Source organism: Xiphophorus maculatus, chromosome 20 (genome assembly GCF_002775205.1).
Source record: "Xiphophorus maculatus strain JP 163 A chromosome 20, X_maculatus-5.0-male, whole genome shotgun sequence".
NCBI lineage: Eukaryota > Metazoa > Chordata > Actinopteri > Cyprinodontiformes > Poeciliidae > Xiphophorus > Xiphophorus maculatus.
In genome coordinates this window covers 30,387,849-30,409,112 of record NC_036462.1, presented here as the reverse complement: position 1 = coordinate 30,409,112, position 21,264 = coordinate 30,387,849, and the positions used below count along the sequence as shown (strand labels likewise).

General features: G+C 41.8%; 1 protein-coding gene across 5 annotated transcripts in view; it reads right to left on the bottom strand.

Annotated features, from left to right (window-relative positions):
* Window positions 1-21,264, bottom strand: part of LOC102222696 (semaphorin-3F-like) — an 81,494-nt gene that overhangs the window by 15,424 nt on the left and 44,806 nt on the right. For 3 of the 5 annotated variants that reach the window (XM_023324831.1, XM_023324832.1, XM_023324834.1), the window contains exons 3-10: window positions 14,117-14,277; window positions 12,746-12,808; window positions 11,043-11,162; window positions 7,884-7,973; window positions 4,970-5,063; window positions 1,970-2,089; window positions 1,650-1,789; window positions 129-243 (exon numbers count right to left, since the gene is read on the bottom strand). In XM_023324831.1, the coding sequence (XP_023180599.1) occupies window positions 129-243; window positions 1,650-1,789; window positions 1,970-2,089; window positions 4,970-5,063; window positions 7,884-7,973; window positions 11,043-11,162; window positions 12,746-12,808; window positions 14,117-14,277 (903 nt within the window). The remainder of the gene's footprint in view (window positions 1-128; window positions 244-1,649; window positions 1,790-1,969; window positions 2,090-4,969; window positions 5,064-7,883; window positions 7,974-11,042; window positions 11,163-12,745; window positions 12,809-14,116; window positions 14,278-21,264) is intronic. The other 2 variants (XM_023324835.1, XM_023324836.1) reach the window with 1 other exon arrangement.

Below are 21,264 nucleotides of genomic sequence, written 5' to 3'. Positions count from 1 at the left end.
ATGCTGCCCCTCTTTGTTTCTTCTCATAAAGGAAAAAAAAAGTGTTTGTACTTTTAGTTCTATCATGTGTGATCACATCTAAAATATTAAGGATGCTACTTTGCAGATGGAAATGCGTATACACTCACGGAGCTCATCAAAGTGTGTTTCCATGCCGTCGGTCCCGGGCACTGAGCAGATGAGCCTGGCCTTCAGGAAGGTGCTCCACTTGTTGACCAGACAGCAGTGACCTCCATCGTCGTTCTGTTACGAGAGATTGAGGGAGGGGATGAGCACAAAACACAGTTTCTCCATCAGCTACATCCCTCTGACTGTTCTTCACATAGAAAAACCACCATGCAGAAGCTCTCACACACACACACCCACACACAGGGCTGGTTGTAAGGTCTGGAAGGTAGAAAGGGGTAGATGACTGGGTCAACAAACAATTATCTCCTCCAGCTGTTACCAAGTGAAGACAGAATTCGTCCTGGTGAGGACGAGTTCAGCTATATCTGTTGGTTCACATTCTTTTTCCAACCATCTACGGTGTAAGAAGTGAAAGTGTTTCAACAAAACTGATTGCGTTTACGCATCTGGTTAAGATCAGTGTGAAGAATAATGGCAAGAGCATCCAGACGTGATGTGAACGAGCAGTGACATGGCCGTGCCTCTGGAGGGCGCCGGCGCAGTGGCCACTGGGAGAGTTTGTGTGTTGGGTCACTGCCCGACCCCCACACCCTCCCTTCTAAACAAATACAAGAGAGAACAGCTGAGACGACAAGCAAGCAAGTACATATCCCAGCCATTATGATCACGCAACAATATAAACCTCATGGAGATGGAAACACACACACTCACACACACACTTAAAATAAGCCGTACAAACACAAACATTAAGTTCACCAAGATCACTGCAAAAATACCAAATCTTACCAAGTATTTTTAGTGTAGTTTATACTGCAAATATCTAAGTACACTTGAAATAACACAAAACTAACTTATAAGTTACAATATAACTTTTAGGAAAGATATACAAGCTTGTTTTAAGTAAGTGATTCCTTAATACGATTGAAAAAAGATTACTTCACTTAGAACATGAAAAAAAAAGTTAAATAGCCGCCAGCAGAACTAGGTATTACTGACTTTATACAAGCTCCTATTTCTTGCTGAAAAGCTTCTTTCTTGTCTTAGTTCAAATGTACAAAGATATTTGATAACTAGACCAAAAATACTTGGTAAGATTTAGTTTTTCTGCAATGACGTTCGACCAGCTTTCTGTTGCGATTTATTTTTCTGCCTCAGTTTGCTTTCAGTTTCCAGCGTCTACGCAGGAAGTTCAGTTAAATTGAAATAAAGCAGTCTTCCGGCGTTTTTTCCCCTTCCAGACAAAAATCACCTAGAAATATCAGAACTACCAGGGAGAAGAGGCCAGGGAGACCATGAGGTCATAGGTCAGAGAGCAGTCTCAAAAACAGAAGGATGCATTGTAGACAGGAAGGATAAAGACACATGCGGATTCCAGCACATTAGCGTTAGCCAAACCTTGTAGCTGTTCCAACACAGCGGGCGACTCGCCACAGGAGAGCGCAAGCTCTTCGTTTAAACGCTCCAGGTTTTCTTTTCATCAAGCTAACCGAAACCACTCCATACTGCGTGTGTGTACACACCAGGCAGATGCGTCCAATGCGGGACTGGGTCACGGGACTCTGACCCATGTCGGAGGATTTCTCCCTGAAGAAGAAATACAGCTTGTCGTCGTTCCTCTCCGCGCTGTCCGGGATGAGGTGCACATGAACGAAGGTGGGATCTATGTCATGAAAGAAAAAGAAAAAAGGGAGGAACACATCTGTTTAAAATCAAGCTGCTGGTTGATTCAAAACACACGTAACCACCATAATAGACTTTAACCATGCCGCACATTTGTAAACCTGTTTGTGTTGTATATTAGGAAGTCATGGAGGAAAACATAATGAAAGAGGATCGTTACCATTCAACCATCTGGAGTTGTACTGGTCTGTTCGCATTGCAGTTTTGGTCCCCAAAGTACGAAAAATGGCCGAGTCCGTTCCCATGAAGTCGACGTAGACGCCGGCATACAGCTCTCCATCTGACAAGGAGAGAAAACAGACCAGCCCAGTTCAGGTTAACACTCTGATAAAGCGCATATGTCTACACTGCAAAATAGCAAAATATCACATATATACACTATACAATACACAGCAAAATATCTGGGTGTGAAGCGGAGTCTGTGTTCAGGAAAGTCCATCTTTTTCATTAAAGCTGCACTATGCAACTTAAAATGTAATCCCCTGAAAGTAGTCGGAATAGAAATGTAAAAAAATAAAAAGTTTGTACTTTTGAAATGAACTTTAATTTTACAGTTGGCAAAAACACAGAAAAGTAGCTGATTGAAGAATCCAAGCTGTAAGTTTGTTGAGCCTGCTTAGCTGAGTGTGTTGGTTCTTCCATCTGCTCTGATGGCGCCGCTGTGAAAAGCAGGTGTACGGCTCTGCGGACGCAGACAGCAGGAGAAACCAGATACTTTTCTACCCCCGTTATACACAATGTCATGGTCCCAAGCGGCGCTGTGGGGAGATTGATGATGTATCATTAAAATGCCCACAGATGATTGCGTGTCTAATGTAGCGGCGAGCTGAGCAGTTGGTGGTCAATGGTAAATCTTCTGTTGTGGCGCAGGGTTCTTAATCCTTATCAACACTAACAACGGTGTCCCTTGTATGGAGCTAACTGATGGCAGTAGGAGGTTAATCCATCTTAGACGACGGTCCTGGTGCCGTGCTGGTCAGCTGGTATTGCGCTAATGTGGGATTGGGGTGCCAGTGATTTACACCCCGCAGAAAGAAGAGCCCCTTCCACTGGTGGCAACTGGTTCAGAGACCTTGACCCAAAGGACAAAGGAGGACGGTGGCTTCTTATGGAGCTGCATCGTGATCAATTACTGCATCCACATTGAACCTTATTATCAAAAAACACTGCAATTTAGGTTAAATGTCGATTAGTGGAAGTAGAATAATAATAACAACATATAATCATTGTGTACTGTCTGAAATATAACCAACAAAAATTCAGTCTATAAAAATGTGACTCAGTCAAAATCATTAAGCTATATTGCTCCTTATACAAAATAAATAAGATTTTATGAAGGAGGAGGAGCAATCCTGTCCCTCCTCCTCAACTTGTTGCTGAAAGCTGTCAGTCAGCTGTACAGTGCCTATTAAAAGTATTCGCCCCTTTGGATGTTTTACCATTTTTATTTATTTTTTAAAAATCAATCATGACTGAGAAAATTTTACAAAAAACTTTTAATGTCAACATGACAACAGATTTTTTTTTTTACAAACTAGTGGCAATTAGTTAACATAAAGTGCATAAATATTAATCTCTTTTAACTAAATGCACCTTTGGCTGCAATCACAGCGTGGCATCTGATTGGATAGGTCTCAATCAGCTGTAGTTTTACTCCATTCTTCCTGATAAACTGTTAAAGGGGCAGTCTGACGGAAAAGACGTTTTTGAGCTTTATGTCATGTCATGTCATGACCAGGGAAAGAGAATATTCCCTGGTCTAAAACATACCTTTATGTTTATGTTTTATCACACTGGTATGATAAATAAAACAAATCTGATACGACCGACCAATATTTATTTTTAACTTGTTGCCTTGTTTCTGGTTCTTTTTCCCTCAAAAGGTGATAAAATGATAGTGAAATATACATAGTATCAGTATCCATCAATTTTCTATGGGGTCAGGAGGTGCTGGTGCCTACCTCCAGCCTGACGTTCCGGGTGAGAGGCGGGTTCACCCTGGACAGGTCGCCAGTCTGTCGCAGGGCAACACAGAGACATACGGGACAAACAACCATTTACACACACACTCACACCTAGGGAGAATTTAGAGACCAATTAACCTGACAGTCCTGATGTTTTTGGACTGTGGGAGGAAGCCAGAGAACCCGGACAGAACCCACCATGCACAGGGAGAACATACAAACTCCATGCAGAAAGACCCCAGGAATCGAACCCAGGACCTTCTTGCTGCAAGGCAACAGTGCTACACTGTGCAGCCTTGTATATTTACTGTATCAGTAAATATTGGTTATTAAATATAATATCAATAATCAATATTGGTTATTGATATTTGTGACAGCCCCTGCTCTGCGGTCCTGTGTGGCTATGTGGCAAGTAAATTGTTTGTCAATTAAGGTCCTCGATTGTGGGAGGCGCTTCTGATTACGTGGCCACCTGGATTGTATATAAGGAGCACCGTTCCACTCATGAGATCATGGCCGACGCAAGAACCAGGCGCAGACGACCTGGAGATCCAGGCCCAGCCGAGATCCGGACTCGGCTGGGCCGAGTCCGAGTCTGCAGATTGGTGAAGCCGATTGCTTCACCAATCTGCTGGTGAAGCAATCGGCACCAGCAGATTGCTTCACACATTGTGGGAGCTGAATCCTGTGGGGGCTAACCGGGTCCATGACTGGGGAAGGACCAGGCTGAGAGAGCGTTGTTTTATCACGTCTTGGGCTGCCGCCCATTGCTCCCCTAGACAATCGTTTTTAAAAAATAAATGCCTCCGAAGGACTAAAAATGTTTCTGGTTGCCATGTCCTCCCTATTTTTTGTTGCGGCCATCCGAGCCGGGCCGTAACATATTGGCCCCAATTTTCATATTGGTGCCTTCCTAGTTATACATTCCAGTAAATATTGACCTCACACTGAAATTCCTCAATGTCTGGAAAGATCTAAAGGTAATGCGGAGCTTTAAAATGAACACCACCACACAGTACACTAAAAGATATAAAGAAGACTTGAACAGTAACATTTCTGTACTGAAATAATGACAATATATGACAGAGGAATGTTACAAACTGGGGATGAAACCAAAAATATCCCACAGGTCATTTTTGAAAGGACATTAACTGAGTCCTCACCCGACCGAACCTGCATAATACAGTAATACTCACTAATCAAAGCTGACACGCTGTTGAGCTTTGGGTCGTAGGAGCACTTCCCCTTCCCAGATTCCACTTTTCCCGGCTCCAAGTGGAAAATTTCTTCCTGAAACAGAAAAAAACGGTAAAAAAAATAAAACAAAAATCACAAAGATATGGCAATAAATTCAGCACTCTTCGTCTTGCCACTGTGATTCCCTGGAGGGGGAAGGATGAGGGAGGGAGCGTGTGCGCTGCCTCTGACACCTGTGGGACCCACGGGGCCCGGTGGGGGGATGAAGTGTTAGAATAATGAGTGTAAGTTCATACAGAAAAATGCATGCAGTGAAAGCCAGGAATTTTTAATCAACGTCCCTGTGCCGGGTATAACTTCAGAAACGCCTCGTGGGCCGCGCCACGCTACACAGTAAGCTGAAAACCTCTCAGCTTCTCGGTGCGTACGTATGGGTGGGAGCGCGGGCTGCTGACACCTGTAATCCACCAGAGGAGGGAGAAACCCCCCCCCCAAAAAAACAAGCCACGCATGGAGGCCAGGATGACTGATGCTCGACGCTTGTGGCTTCCCAGCACACAAGCGCGTGTGGGTGATTGGCAAAAATTTGTGTATGAGTAGGGTAAAATGAAAGCAGTGGCATGTGATGACATGTCCTATGGCTGAGCCTCACAGACCACAGTGCATCGCCTTTTTTTTTTTTTTTTTCCACTCCCATCAGGGACAGAGACTGCGGCTCTGCGCCAAACCCACTTCACTTGCAATTACCTATTCTTCTTTGATTAAAATCACCGCTTGAGCAAACAACGAAAAAAAAAAGAGAGAGAAGGTGCAGGCTAGTTGACTCAAAGCCATGCCATAAAGTGAAGGGCAGAAAAAAAAAGAAGTTCCATATAATTATGTACACCCAAAGAAAAAATATGTCCATATGGGTTCGTATAAAAAGTTGACATAATTATCCTGCAGAAAAGCAGAAAAGTCAAAAAATAAAAATCAAACTAGAGCTGAAGGCAGTTATCTACGGGTTCCAAGCCCAAAAAATTGAATACATTTTTTGTCCAAAGTCCATCCTGGACCTCAACCCTCCACACGCAAAAGCTCCGCTTAGTTCTGTCACATTACAAATTACAAACGCTGCAAAACTATGCAATCCTCTTAAAAAAATGTTTTTTTTTTGTCACATTATAAACTAACTTTATGGTATTTTATTAGGATTTTATGACAGACCAACACAATTTGGCACATAATCTTAAAGTGGAAAGTGTACGATGGATGGTTTTAAATGTTTGGAGGAAATCTGTGGAGGATATTTGCATTCAGGACCTTTTGCATTGATAGCCTAAAAGTAAACAGACTGCAAACAGTTGCTTTTATCAAAAAATGGCATAAAGAGAATACAATTTGTTTCCATTGCAAATGTGCACAAAACTTTGTCAGAATTCTGCTAATGTCAAAAAAACAATTTTGAAATTATGACGTTTCCATTAAATAAGAAATTCAAACAAAATCACACATGAATAAGTTTGTTCATGTGAGATGTCATTAAAAAATACGCCATGCCATCATCCTCGCACCACTTCCTGTCGCCTACCTCACCATTTCCACCAGTAGTAGTATCTGGTTGTTGGTCACATGAATCATAACGTAAAAACACTGTTTCCATTGCAGTTTTGTGAAGTTCATTAATCTGATACAGCTGAAAAACCACCTCATCATTTTCAATAAATGTGAACTTTTTGAAACTGTTTCCGTTAAGCAAATTTATTTTCATTATTCTAACCAGCGCTAGTAAAAGGTTAAAGGTAGCACAGGTAGTGTGGTTCAACAGCAAACATAACCAAACACAGTCAACCACCTAAAGATGCAGCCTGGGCAACGAAGCAACTATAGGACGATTTTTGTTCACAAATGCTTTCTATGCAGTTTAACTAAACTTGAACTGTTTTGGAAAGAACGAGCATAAAAATTTGGTGTCCTCAAGTGGAAAGCTGACAAAAACTTGGACAGTATTGACTCTGAATACAAGTGCAAGCCACACTTTTCAGATTTTAATTTGCAAAAAAGAAAAAAAAAGCGTATGGTATTTGAATTAGAAATATGTTTGAAAAGATACTCTATTACTTTGTGTCGGTCTACCATAGACATCCTAATGCAATACATTAAAATCAAATCCAATGGGGCTTGAATACATTTTAAAAGGAACTGAACTAATTTTTAAGTGAACTATTTCATGTTAAGCCTGTTCCAAAGTCTTTCGAGTGAAGACATGTTCAAGTATGTCGCTGTTTTCTTTCCCTCACAGCGCAGCCAGTTGGATACAGATGGCTGGTGTTTGCTCTGGGATAACATGCCCTGCTGTGGGAGTGGGTCAGATGCTGACTCGGCCTCTGTGGGGCGTAGCGCTGCTCGGGTGGGGCAAGCTGGATTCACTCAAACAAGCAACGTGAGTGATTAGAATATCCACCGTTCCTGATACGAGGCTTAATATGTGGTAAATGAAACTAAATGCCATGCGCTGAAAGGGAACAAAAAGCCTGTTTAATTCAATTTGTGCCCTGTGTTTTTAGCAGCCTGATCAGCCCCATTTCACATGATAACCCTGCTCTCATGCAAAATGTGGCATTTAACACAGATACAGAAAGCGAAAACGAACAAAGGACGATGACGAGTGAGACGGTGTGCTGCGACATTGAGGAGGACACAAAGAAAGTACGAATGAAACATGAAATTCAATTTTGAGGATGGTGCACAAACTTAAGAAAAAAAAAAAAGGCGCATGCTAAATGTTACAAAGATAAACGAACGATGGCTTTTAGATTTAAAATGGCATTGACAGGATGTGCTCAGACACAAAGAATGGAGGGCATGCTGCTGGTGACCGCGAGCCCCGGCAGTCCACTGGGGCCGCGGCGCAAACAGGGGCCCGCATCGCACCTTCAGTCCAAGTGTGTCGTGCACCGCGCTGGGGTCGGCCGCGCGGCTGGCCCTTCCCCCGGCCAGGGCCATCTGCAGATACATGGACGTCTAAAACAGGAAACAGCAATAGAGTCTGGATGTTACGCGGCTGACGAGGGAGGATCAAGGCCCTCCTTGTGCAGTCGGGTGAATTGCATGGGGCACTTCTGATTGCAAAACATGATGAGAAACTCCTCAAGTAAAACATTTACCGCAAAAGTAGACACACTGCCTTGGAGAAAAGTGTTCATGCCTCTTGAACTTTTTCACTTTTTGTCTCGTTACAAGTAGAAACTTCAATGGGTTTTGCTGGGATTTTACGTGAAAGGCCAAAAACGTGTTTTTCAAAATTGCTTACAAATAAAAACGGTCCATTTCTGTTCACTAGCAACCACACATCATAATGCTGCTAACACACAGTAAGGCTACAGTCACATTAGGCATATGCAATCCATATCCAACTTTTTCATGATTGTCTGAACAGCCCAATTCAGATCCTATCATCCCCCCTAAAAAAAGTCTGATTTGTGCTACTTTCATATGTGGTTCTAAATCAGATGTGTATGCAGTAGTTCCCAAAGTGTCATGTCACATTATTCAGACTTTTACATTATTGCAGTGACTTCTGCACCAGAAGAAGTCAGATGTGATAAATTAGGATTCTTTTTCTTAGCTTCCTTTGCCTTGTTATGATCTTGTGGGAAAGACTGTCAGCTCCCACTGCTCAACAACTTCAAAATCGATCCAAAGACGGCAACATTATTTTCATTCCATTATTACCTCAGTAAACAGAGCAATGCTGTGTGATGTCTGTGTTCTTCTTCTGTGCAGACAGGTCGCTTTGGGGTCGTAGACCGTTCATAGAGAAGTCTGAGTGCAGTCAGTTAACTAGCAGCAAGAACGATCACGCAAATAAAATAAAATCTGATTTCAGCAAAAAATTGCAACAGAGGATTGAGACCTGCTTTGCGAACGCAGCTTAAATGGCAGCTGGAATATCACATTTTTAAAAAAGATCTATTTCTGAAAATTCCACAATTTGTTGTTAAAATACAAATGTGACATGCATGTTCATTTAATCTCTTCAATAAAAGGCAGCATAATAATATGGAGAATGCTAATTTTATTTTTGTAAAATATATATATATATATATGTATTATATCTTGCTTCATTTTTTCCCCTAATTATTTCACATGAAATCCCAATAAAGTACATTAAAGTTTGTAGTTATACAGTCACAAAATGTGAAAAAGTTTAAGAGACTTTTAGCACACTATACATGGTCGTGCTTGGTTCCACAAGTAGTTGTTGCTGTAATTGCATATCTGTAGAAAAGCTGAACAACAGCAGCCTTCCTATCCTCCATTTAATCAATGACAGCCAAATTATCCTACAACCTGCTAAAATCTGCAGCAAAAGCAAAAATATTTCACTAAAAACAGTCCCCAAACCCACGTGCGCACACCGCTCCAAAGCTATCCTCAAAGGGTCCAATCAGAGAACAACAGGCTGTCTGAATTAATAAGAACCAGGCACGTGTAAAAACTGCTTGAATCCTGACTTTTGTTTTACGAGCTGGCCCGCCTCAGAAAAGGTGCTGTCGGGGCCATGACTCGGGCCGTCTGTTTGCTGTTCCAGAGAAAACAACAGGCCTCATTAATGGAACATTCCACTTGCACCCCATAATGGGAGCTCCCACTTCCAATTACCAAACGTCCCACATGGTAGAGTCTGGCAGGTGGCCTGCCTGGATGAATGCATGAAGCGGTGGATGGATATGCGAGCGACTGGATGGAGGTCCTTGATTAGTCTGTGGTGTTGAGGGTGAAGGGGTACAGACGAACTGTGTGTTTTTAAAGGGAACTCATGCAAACTGTGCTCTCTGTGATCTCTAGAGGAAGCAGTAATGCAGCAATTTAGTGCTTTTTAAAATGGATATTCCCTTAATTGCTGTTTGGGAACAAGTGTGATATTTAAAAAAATAAATAAAAAATACCAGTGAGGCGTTGCTGGGGAGTGTGGCAAAGTCATTAGTTCAGGCTTCCAATAAATGCTGAGACTAACCAGAGAGGGAGTAACTGCTGTGTGTTGAGAGGCTGGTTGCTTTACCGAATGTAGACACATGGCACCAAGAGCTGGTTTCCAAATGATGGAGGAAAGCCATCATAATGGGTAGACTTTGGCCCGGTCCCAATACTCCCACTTCCACCCTTATGTCCTTCTAACACGCATTCCTGCTGCAGGGTTCGAGGGCGTTGTGTCCCAGTTCTCTTTTGCCACGTCATCTTGATATTCAACCCAGACTTTGGCTTAAGCCTGCATTACAGCAGACTTCAGCAAAGTGTGTTACCCACAATTCATCGCTCCATGATGAATTGTGGCAGAGATGCACTAATCCGATATTCATATCTGCATCAGTCCTGATAGTGAAAAAAAATTCTATATCGGGTATCGGTGACAAGGTCCCTGATCCAAAAGGGCCGATTTATTCAATCTAATTTTATCCACTGTGCTCTGAGTGATGTCATACTTTATTATTTATTTTGTTTTTAGAATTCCTAATTACACTTTCTGAACCATTTGAAAAAAGGTTTGTCATTGTTTATTTTTTACGTTTGACCAAGGAAGTCAGCATATTGTTTTAGTCAGTTTCAGTCTCTATTATTTATTTTACATTGGCTGTTATACTCCTATTGTGTTGTTTTTACATGTTTGTGAATCTATTGGCGTATTAAAGTGTGCTGTATTGGTGTAGAGTTATCAAATAAATTTGTAATTCAGTACATTTACTCTGTGCTTAAAAACAACATTTTAATTCAGCATCGTTTTTCTGTATCGTCTGAAACTGAACCTCAGATGTCTGTACCAGTCTCGGACGTTAAAAAAGTGGATCGGTACGCCCCTGCATGTGCACTTGAACCCTTATGTGCACTCTGAGTAGAGTACACACTTCATAGAAAAGCGTATGGTGTGGTGAGCGTTTTGGGACAGGGCCAATGTAAGGCGGTAGGAGGGAAAGGTTTGACAGGTGAGGCAACAAAGGAAGCCAAGCTGAATCCTTAATGGTGGAGAAAACGGTTTCTATCTACTGAGATTGCCTTTTTTGGCTCCGCATTGTTCAGGTTCCAATTTCTAACCTGAGGTTTACGCCCCCGGTTGACGAAGGTGCAGACTGGATTGTAGGCTCCTGTCCCGCAGATGTACAGGTGGGTCCGGTTCCATGGCTCAATTAGACGGATGAAGTTTGCACACTCCTCCTGGAAACAGGAAATACAGCAAAATTATTCCTGAAATGAAATCCAAATATAAAGCAATTCATGTAATTTTATTAACCATCTGCTGATTTACCAAAATGTAGCAGTACAAAATGTAGAAATATTCGATAAACTATCATTCAGTGGAAGCCACTCTGTAATTTGTTGATGTCTGCTTGGCTAGGCACAGTGATGTCAGTAACGCGTTACTTAGTAACACTTACTGACGTCGGACGTCTTTTTTCAGTAACGAGTAATCTAACGCGTTGCTATTTCAAATCCAGTAGTCAGACTACAGTTACTTATCAAAATCACTTTGCGTTACTGTGCTTTACTATCTTCTTTTGATATTTAATCGTATTTCCTCTACGCGTCTTGTCGCGTGACCGACGTCTCTATGTGACAGAAATGTAAACAATGGAGGGAGATGCACATTTTGTTGGTAGAAAAACAGGAACTATTTTGAGTTTCTGTTGCCAAGTCCGATTATTAGAAGCGGCTTTGGGCTTTTTTTTTTTTTTTTTAAGTCGCTTGCAAATTTAATGAATGGCGGGTTGCTCCGCCATTTTTTTTGGCTCGTTTTTGAAAGTGAAGTTGCTCATTTGGGCTTGGAAATAAGCTGAGACTCATAATAAATCCCAGAATTTGTCCGTCATTAAGGTAGTTTTAGTCAGGCTCTCCCTGTCCATCATTTCCCGGATGATCCGTCCCGCTGTGTCTTTGTTAATGTCAAGTTAATGCATTATCTCTGAATTACGTCGAGCTTTGCGTTGCGCTCCAAAAAACTGCAAACATGGAGAGTAATTTGAACAGCGCAATAAACGTGAAAACAGCCACGAATAAACGTGTCCATAGTTGCCAATAATTATAATGGCAACTTAACGCCATTATAATTATTAATATTAAGATAAGTGTCACAAATCTGTGCAGCAGCCATCTGAGTTGTGGAGCTGCAGGAGGAGCGCAGTGCGCTGCGCTTTGACACCAAACGCAGGGCCGTAACGCAGAACCTGGAGGCTGGGGGGAAATATGGGGGCTTAAAATCCTTCTTAGAGTTTTCCAGACAACAGTGGACCACACAAATTACTCACGTTTTTTTTTTTTGTACTGCTATAGCCATTAAAAAATCTCCTCTTCAGTTCAACCTTATAAGTGGAGACACATTGTTGATGTTACCATTATAAAATAGATTACAATTAAGTATTGGCAAAGATCAATGTAATTTTCACAGCGTTGTTGTTAGCAGCTGCTGAAAGTAACTAAACAAATTACTTATAATGTAACTTAATTACTTTCCAAATCAAGTAATCAGTAATCTAACTAAGTTACTATTTCAAGGAGTAATCAGTAATCCGATTAAAGTTACTTTTTCAAAGTAACTATGCCATCACTGGGTAGGCAGGAGGAAATCCTTTTTTACTCGGCTGATTTCAAAACCTTTCGAACTTGCCATCCACATTAGAAGGGGAAAAAAAACAATGGAGAGAATTTTATACTTTCAATGCTCCATATTTTTGAAAGAGTGGGAATCACCCAAACGGAAGGACCCTGCATTTTTTACAAGCGCCGTCTTCACGCATACTTACGCTGGCATCCTTCCCGCTCACGAGGCATTCTGTCCGCCTTCGTTCGGACACTGGCCAATGGATCTGCAAAGGCGAGACCAGAATGTGTTTCATTGCTACGATCAAACCTGTTACACATCAGTGTCGTTTATTGAATTAGTAGGTTAAAGGTCCAAAGACAAATCCACAAATGTCAATATGAGTTCTGCTGAAATGGCTATAATGTTGACATAGTTTAATAATACATATGTCTTACATCACATTAGAGAAACCAAAGTAAAATAAAAAGTGCAGTCAAATAAAAACAACCAATAAGGCTCCTGCTGGGGGAACGAAACAACCAGAAAGGTTGATGCATTTCACTGAGATTGATAGTCCAAGACAAAGTAGCACATAATTGTAAAGTGGAAGGAAAAATATCAACGGTTTTAAACATTAAAGTAAAATTCTGAAAATTAAGGAATGTCTATGTATTACATTCCCTTAATTTGATGGTGGAAAAGACGTTAAGAGGGGGATGCTCTACTTCAGCATGGAAAAAAAACCCAGGAAGAAAACCTGGTGGAGGTTGCGAAATCACTTGAAACTTTGACTAGACCAGGGGTGGGCAACTCCAGGCCTTGAGGGCCGGTCTCCTGCAACTTTTAGATGTATCTCTACTTCCACACACCTGAGTCAAATAATGAGGTTATTAGCAGGACTCTGGAGAACTTGACTGCACTTAGGAGGTGATTCAGCTGCTGGGTTCAAGTGTGTTGGACCAGGGAGACGTCTAAGAGTTGCAGGACACCGACCCTCGAGGACCAGGATCGCCCACCCCTGGACTAGACTATTGATTTCAGACCTAGCAAATGAAATTTCACTAGGGAAACTTTGAACATGAATATTCTATGTTTTAGAATGGCTTAGTCAAAGTTTAGATCTAAAAAACTTCAACTATGCCATCATCATACATGAATGTTCTATTGTATAATCTGATCCAGTTCTGACTGTATGTTCAGACCTAACAAATGAACTTTCACTAGGCCATCTTAAGACATGACTAATTATGTTTTAGAATGACCTAGTCAAAGTTCAGACCCAGTTCAAATCTGAGTCAAGACTTGAAAATGTATCTTCTCTCATGATCTTCATGCAATCATACTGAGCTAAAGATGTTGAACAGGCAACTAACTACATTACGTCTCCAGATGTGCAAACCTGATAGAGACATACCCTAGCAGACTTGTAAATGCAAGAATATATTTTGGAAAATATGCCAAAAAGCCTTTATTTTGATTCCACCTCACAATTGTGCTTCTTTGTGTTGTGTTTTTGGCCTGGAAGCAGCTGCTGAGGTGAAGATGTTTATCCCAGATTAGGGTCATAGTGAAAGCCAAATAGAAGTCTTACAATATGTGGACTCTTGTTGATGTCATGGAGGTCTAGGGACAGGATGTGGTCCTTGCTGCCAACATACATGCGGTCATGGTCCTCATCCATACGGAGGATCCGGTAGTCGGACGCATTCAGCAGGTAGGCAAAGTGATGAGCTGTACCAGTGGACCTCAGCTCTGCATGGAGACAGAAACGGTTTCGTTTATGACAGCCGAACACATTTATGTATGCACATTTTCTCATACACACAACTGGCATACTCCTCATGCCACTGCGGGATAGCAACATGAACTTATCTGATGGTTTTCCATGACCACAACGGTAACCTAACACCGCACATTAGAGATAAGTACCACCGAGGGTCTGTCACACTGTGTTGATGGGTTAATACCTGCTGAGTGGATCAAAAGATCTGGGAAATCTCCCACCAGAGACTGCCTGTGACTTTCTGTGGGAAGTCAGAGAAAACAGATGCAGCACTTTGATATGAGGTCAACAAGTGATTTCTGTACCACAGAGTGGGGGTCCATGATGGGTTTAAACATTCACGTTCTTGCTAGAACGCCATTCTCTGAAGGTCAGAAAAGTGTAGCGAGCCCGTGGCAACACAATGTAGCGGACATGTACTGGCACGCCGAGAGGTACAATCTCTTCTGTCAGCTCGCCGCTGAGTGTTTGTTTGATACGTTCTCCTTGGTTCAGCGACCAACTACAGGCAGAGCGGAGAAGCTGCCGCTCCAACCGCAGAGGTCACACGCCCCACCATAGACAAACACACTCCTCTGCCATCTATAATGAGAGGCAGGGACGGATGGGATTCACATATATTTCTGGGCAAACAATAGTGCTCGCTCAAGGAGCAGGAACGTCCTGTTTCAGTGGTGAGATTTACTCTCAAACCACCTTCGAGGAATATTTTGAGTTTTTTTTACACTAATTGTGTGGCCAAGCTGCAGTGGAGAGAGACCAGAAGGATAAGCTGTCAAATACAGTTAGCTGTGTTTGACTTTTACACAGGGATCCAAACAGAGGTCTGCTAGGATATAACAATAGAAGCCAAGGAGGAAATGTGGGACGTCAGGCCTGTAGAGTAGTTTTTGGACACAGGGGGTTACCAGACCTTAAAAAGGTTTCGGGGCTGTATTTTTTTGCAAGCCATGTATGTGTAAGTCATGTTCTGTGTGGCTAAAACTGTCAAGAAACATTCCTTTGAGGCGTTTTAGAGGTCTGAACACCCAAGAATGCATAGCCATCAACATGTCCGGCATGAGGCCTTAAAATAAACACCATCTCTGGACCTTTCCAAACAGACTCCCCCGAGGAATCTGATCTTAGCCGTCTTTCCAGCCAGATCTAAATTTACCATGGGGGTTACATCAATAAGCAAGGATTAATAGCATTAGATTGGCTATATTTGTATAGTTCGATTTAATAACTGTGTCCGCCGAAGGAATGTTTACAGGTTGGCCAGGTGATTGGCATCTGTCAGAGTTCTCTCGCACAAGGTTGGACCCCTCGATTATTTGTGTAGGAGTCTTAAGCTGAATGATGAGTCCCTGTGTGTATCTGCGATTGCACACACACACGCAAGTGCACACACTTCCCGAGGGCCAGTTCAAGTCCTTCCTGAAGCAGGTTGTCAGCAGCTCTTCGGTTTGTGTTTGTTGTCAGAGAGAAGCTGGATAAGACCATCTGTCAGCTGAGGAGGGAATGTGAGCAGCGCAAAGCAACAGTGCGCCCTACAGAGAATTGTGCATTAGGAAACAAACGTGTAATCTAATCCCACAGCCATCGGATAACAAGAGCAAAGGCTCCTTTAAATCTATAATGCAGCGTGTTTGAATCCCGAGTCCCCAGCTCAAACATCGGCGATGGCTTCTGAGTGACGTGTCTTTCCCCAAACCGTTGAAGAAACTAACCGCTGAAGAAACCCAACCTTGTAGATCATTCATTATGGCCAAATTGGATAAAAAATGTCTCGTATAGCGTGTATACCCTTTCAACTGTTTTACAATATCACATTACAACTGCACACTCCAATGCATTTTATTTAGACAGACCAACAGTATGGAGGTTGAATACAACAATCTTTGGAGAACCACCTGTGTTTTGATGTATTCCTTGGTCAGTATGATGCAACTTCTGAGGCTTTCACAGAACAGCTGGATTTGTACTAATATTAAACTAAACGCTATTTACTAATCTGGGGGGTTCTGCAGTCAGATTTCATTTAGGGCTATCAGAGTGACTTTGATAATGGCTCAAAACTTCTCCCAACAAATTCTCATTCCTCTTCCCTGTCTGGTGTAACTTTCTGTGGGTCTGTCACGTAAAATCTCAATAAAACACCCTAAAGTTTGTGAATGACAATCTACTTTGACTTGTGGATACTTCAATACATTTGTAACTCACAGTTTGCAAAGTATTTTACACTGGATTGCTTTCTAAGAATGAGAATAAAGCTGTTGGACTCTCTCGGAAAAGTTGGTCCAGCAATCAGACATCATTCCCCGTTCTGTCAGACTTTCCTCAGCTTAACCTCAAAGTCAACCTTCGCCTCAGGCGGGGCCGCGCGGCATTGTGCTCCACTGAAATGTTGACCGAGGATGTATAATGGCAGCCACCCAGCAGGTCTCCGGGCCGAGGCTGTTGCCTGCCAAGCTGCGTGTCACAATCTGCTTGAATGAGATGTGTAAAGAGACTGCTCTGCTCAAGAAAAACACAGTCAAGAAGCCGTTAATCATGCCGCTGTGTTAACGTGAGCCGTCATTCCCAGAGGGCGGCAAAATTAGTCGCTTTTGCTGCCAGAATCATTTAAAACGCTGGCAGCTAAATCAAATTTGCGAGTGATCCCTTTGCCATTTATATATATATTTATATATAGTCCTTTATTTAACCAGGTAAACCCCGTTGAGATCTAGATCTCATTTTCAAGAGGGACCTGGGCAAAAAAATTTGCAATACATAGCAACCTGGTTACAAGATAAAAACAATTAATACATATGCACAAGTATAAAACCATAAAAACAATTTAAAAACAATGACACTGTTTCATAGAATCTTGTTGCCTATCTTTAAGAACTGTTCGAAATAAGTCCAGTGAAATCATTTCTGACATCTTAAGTTCAGACTGCAACTGATCCCACGCTGTGGGGGCCAACACACTGAATGCCTGCTTCCCTTTTTCAGTTCGAAAGCGTGGAACATGCAGAAGAATAATGTTATTGGAACATAGAGAACGTATAAGATTATTGAAGCAGACGTATAAGATTGCACCCTGAATCCCCAAACTCGCCTACAAAATTTGCAGTTGCAAATTACAATTACAGGAAAGGCTCAGGCAAGCTGAGCTGCTTTGCTCTTTGTCAGACACATTAGAGCAACACAAGAGTCTTATCCGTGAGATTTAAAGGCTGGAAGTAGAGCATAAATGTGTCTATTGAAGCCAGATTAACACTTAAAGTAGTGGTTCTACAGGAGGACAGAGTGAGGTACGAGCGAGTCCTGATCTGGTTCCACTCCTCAGTCTGCTGAATCCAGGCCTCTCGCTGAGCATCTTGTGGCGATGTTGGCCGACACGGCCCACTGGCTGTTCCCATAACTCAACGCTCCACCGTGGCTGTAAGGAAGGTCATTACTGGGGTTGGAGGACAGGGAGCCAGAGCTCAATGGCTCCTCCAGACATTCAAGCTCAATGCTGGAATCAGAGGCCCGATAAATGATAAATGCAGAGCTGATGATTGATCGCACAGGATGTGGGAAACTGACCAAGACACAGTAGCTTTATGAATTGTAAGGTAAGCAACTTACAATTTGCATCCAGACATGCAAGGCAGCTTAACCTCAAAGTCAGAGTTACAGGTCCACAGTGCGACCTTTGTTCAACAAGTAGGATCTGATACTCTGTTGGTTTTCCGCTGAGAGCCTGGTCACACTACATTGATGTAAATACAAGTATTAGATGCTTCAGCTAAACCCCCAAAGCCTCTCTAAACACATAAACCCTTAAAAAGCCCTTAATCCCCCCCCTCCCCACACACACCAGTCCTACCTGGTTTATATGTCTAAATCTACCCATTAGGGACGTGAAGAGCATTTCAATTGTTTCTTAGCCTGCAACTACACAGATCTGCAAAAATAAAGGGCTGGACGATATGGTTGAAAAAAAAAAACGTATGATAAGCGTTTCATATCAGTCTATCGATAACTGTCGATATAGATAATTATTGATTTATTTGTTTTAAATATCTAAAATACAGCCAAACCAGTGGTGTGACTTTTCCTGTTTTATCGAAGGTTTTCCTTCCATGCCGTCATTTTTATTTTTAAGCAGCTGTGAGGCACAGTGTAAAAACCTGAAACTACTGTTGCCCAGGTTTTTCAACAGGTTGTTGCTAGGTAACCAAAGAGTGAGTGAGTGAGTTAGTTGATGCTAGCCGTGAGACGTTGAGCAGGTAAACTCTTTCCTCTGCCTACATTCACCAGAATGCTTCTGCATCGGAGTTCAGTGAACAGGAACAGTTTATATATTGAATAAAAGATACTTACTGTCAGATGCAGAATATCTATTGTTATTGATTTATTGTCCAGCCCTAGCAAAATATGAATGATGATCCTTGAATGGCACGCTAGCAAAAACGACCTACGTTCAGGACTACCAGTGAAGCGTGTCTTGTACTAAGCAGGAAACCCGATAGTAAGTGCCAGTTTACAGCATATCATAGCCAGTTTTTATACTTCATTAGAAGGGTGATTACCATTAGTAGAAGTCTCCCGATAAAACTTACAATACGATACAGATATTACAGCTTTGAGTATTGAAGGATACTGAAATTCACCCGTACTATATAATTACAAATCATACAAAGTTTTATTATTTTGCAGTGTGTAATGTTAGAGAAGGTTTGATCAAGTGATATTAACAACAATAGGTATAAGAACAACCGACCCATTTATTATTAACTAGCATGTTAGCGTGCGGGACACAAGTGGTGCTGGACTGAAATGCTGGAGCGGACTAAATGCTGGAGCGGACTAAATGCTGGGGCAAACTGTTTATATTGGAAATTTTAGATGCAGGGCAATATGATCCGACACCCGTTTGTCTGGTCGATAGACTGATTTCAAAAACGATATTTGATGGAGACACCTCTGAATATTAGCAATACAAGCTAATGTTAAAGTCTCATCATTAGATGCATCCAAAAACTAATGAAAAAAGTTCACATATTTAGGTTCTAAGTACATTTAATAAATGACAGTTTATCGTTTGCACCAAACTCGGCAGCCATATTGGATTGAAGTGTTTGTGTTGTGAAGAAACATCCATTTATCTTTATTCAGGGAGCAAGTTTCCCATTTGCATTTCCAGCTTGGGAATGTTTTTATTTCAATTGAAACTTGCAAATGGATAAGTGTTTTTTTTTTCTCTCTCTCTCTTTATTGTGACAAAACACAACTGTTTCGCAGTTTTAAAAAATGCCTCAACTGTGTGGTGGTAGCGAGAAACCTTTAGAGGACTTTCTGTATCTAGGCAGGTAGTGCTCTTTGAAAAAGTTTGAGAAGCGCTCCCTCAGACCATAACAAGTAACTTTGTGTAAATGAGGAGTACAAACATGGAGAAGAGATATGGCACTCTGTCAGACAGAGTCAGCCCCCCGATCCCTCCGCTCCATCCCTCCGTCTAGGAGAATACTTGGCTGCTGATGGTGATCTCCGGGGCTGCAAGGCCTGCATGTTACAGCCTATCTCTCCATCTTAAATTAAGAGCCGACAGGCCACGTTTACTTTGGAAATATGTTCGGCCTGAAAAAGTTCACAGGCAGAACTTGCTCTCATGAGCGAAATAAGAAATAAGGAGGTGCACCGCATTGCAGCTTTATAGGAAATTATTCCCCCATGCTATTATCCAAGGGAAAGAAGGGGCTGAATTTTAGGTATCGTGTTCAGTTCATGCTTCGTACCCCGCAGTGTGCTTCGGTTACCGGGCGGGACTTCCTCCGATTAAGAAAGGATAACTGAATCCAAAGTGACTTAGCAGTACACAGGTAATCCCACTCAAAATGCTCCTGGCCATTTCTCAACAAAACATCAGGTTACTGAGGGGAAAAATGTAATTTTCCACTTTTTAGACAAAAAAAAGAATCTGCTTTTACACCACCGTTTCATTTTCTCCCCCTTCTGTTTATTTGCAACAGAGGACGATATGACATGGATGTAGTCATGGAGCCGAACTGATGCAAGTAAACAGATCCTTCAGATCCACATCCTTGATCCTGACAGTGGGGTGTGTGTGCTCACCACTTGACACTGAGATGGGTGTTCCTCCACGCTGCATATTTCTCAAGTTTCAAATTGGGAGAAATTAAAAGTGCGAGCCAATGCCTCTGCAAGTGCAGGACATGTCTCTGCCTGCAGAACTCCCTGCAGAGGAGTGTGATAAGTAGGGGGGGATAAAGTGTGGGCAAAGGGGAGAATGAGAAGTTTGCGGTCTGATTCTTGACCCTCAAAAAACAAGGGAACCTTATACGAAATGTGTAGCAAGGATCAACTCAGTCTACAGCTGTTTGATTTTCAGTCTGAAAAGGAGAAAGTGCACCAGTGGATTTAGTCCATCCATTTTGTTATAAAAGAAGTTTTCACAGTTTCTTAAATATGTCTCGATCTGACATTGGTATCAGAAATCAGTCCAATATCAATAAATAAAAAAAATGCGTTGGATTATATCGGCCGGCATTTAAAATCTCCAATACAAGCACTCTGCTCCAGCATTTAGTCCGCTCCAGGATTTCTATTCAGCAGCACTTGTATCCTGCCCACGAACCCATTAGTTAATAATTCATTGGTCAGTTGTTCTCATGCATATTGTTGTTCACTAATGTTCTCTGAATAATATCACTTGATCAAGTTTTTTCTAACATTCCACACCACAATACAATTAATAAAAGTATGTATGATTCGTGCTGATATTGGTATTGTATCAAAAGTGAAAAAGTTATGTTGCGATGCCCCAGACATGCAGGCTACAGAATCAGCTGTGACTTAAATATTGCAGTTCTGACCCAATAAAGCAATATCTAATCAATTAATACCATGTTAGATAAAAACTAACATGAACCAACTGTGAACTAGTCACAGTCTTTCAACATTTCAAATCCTTTCTG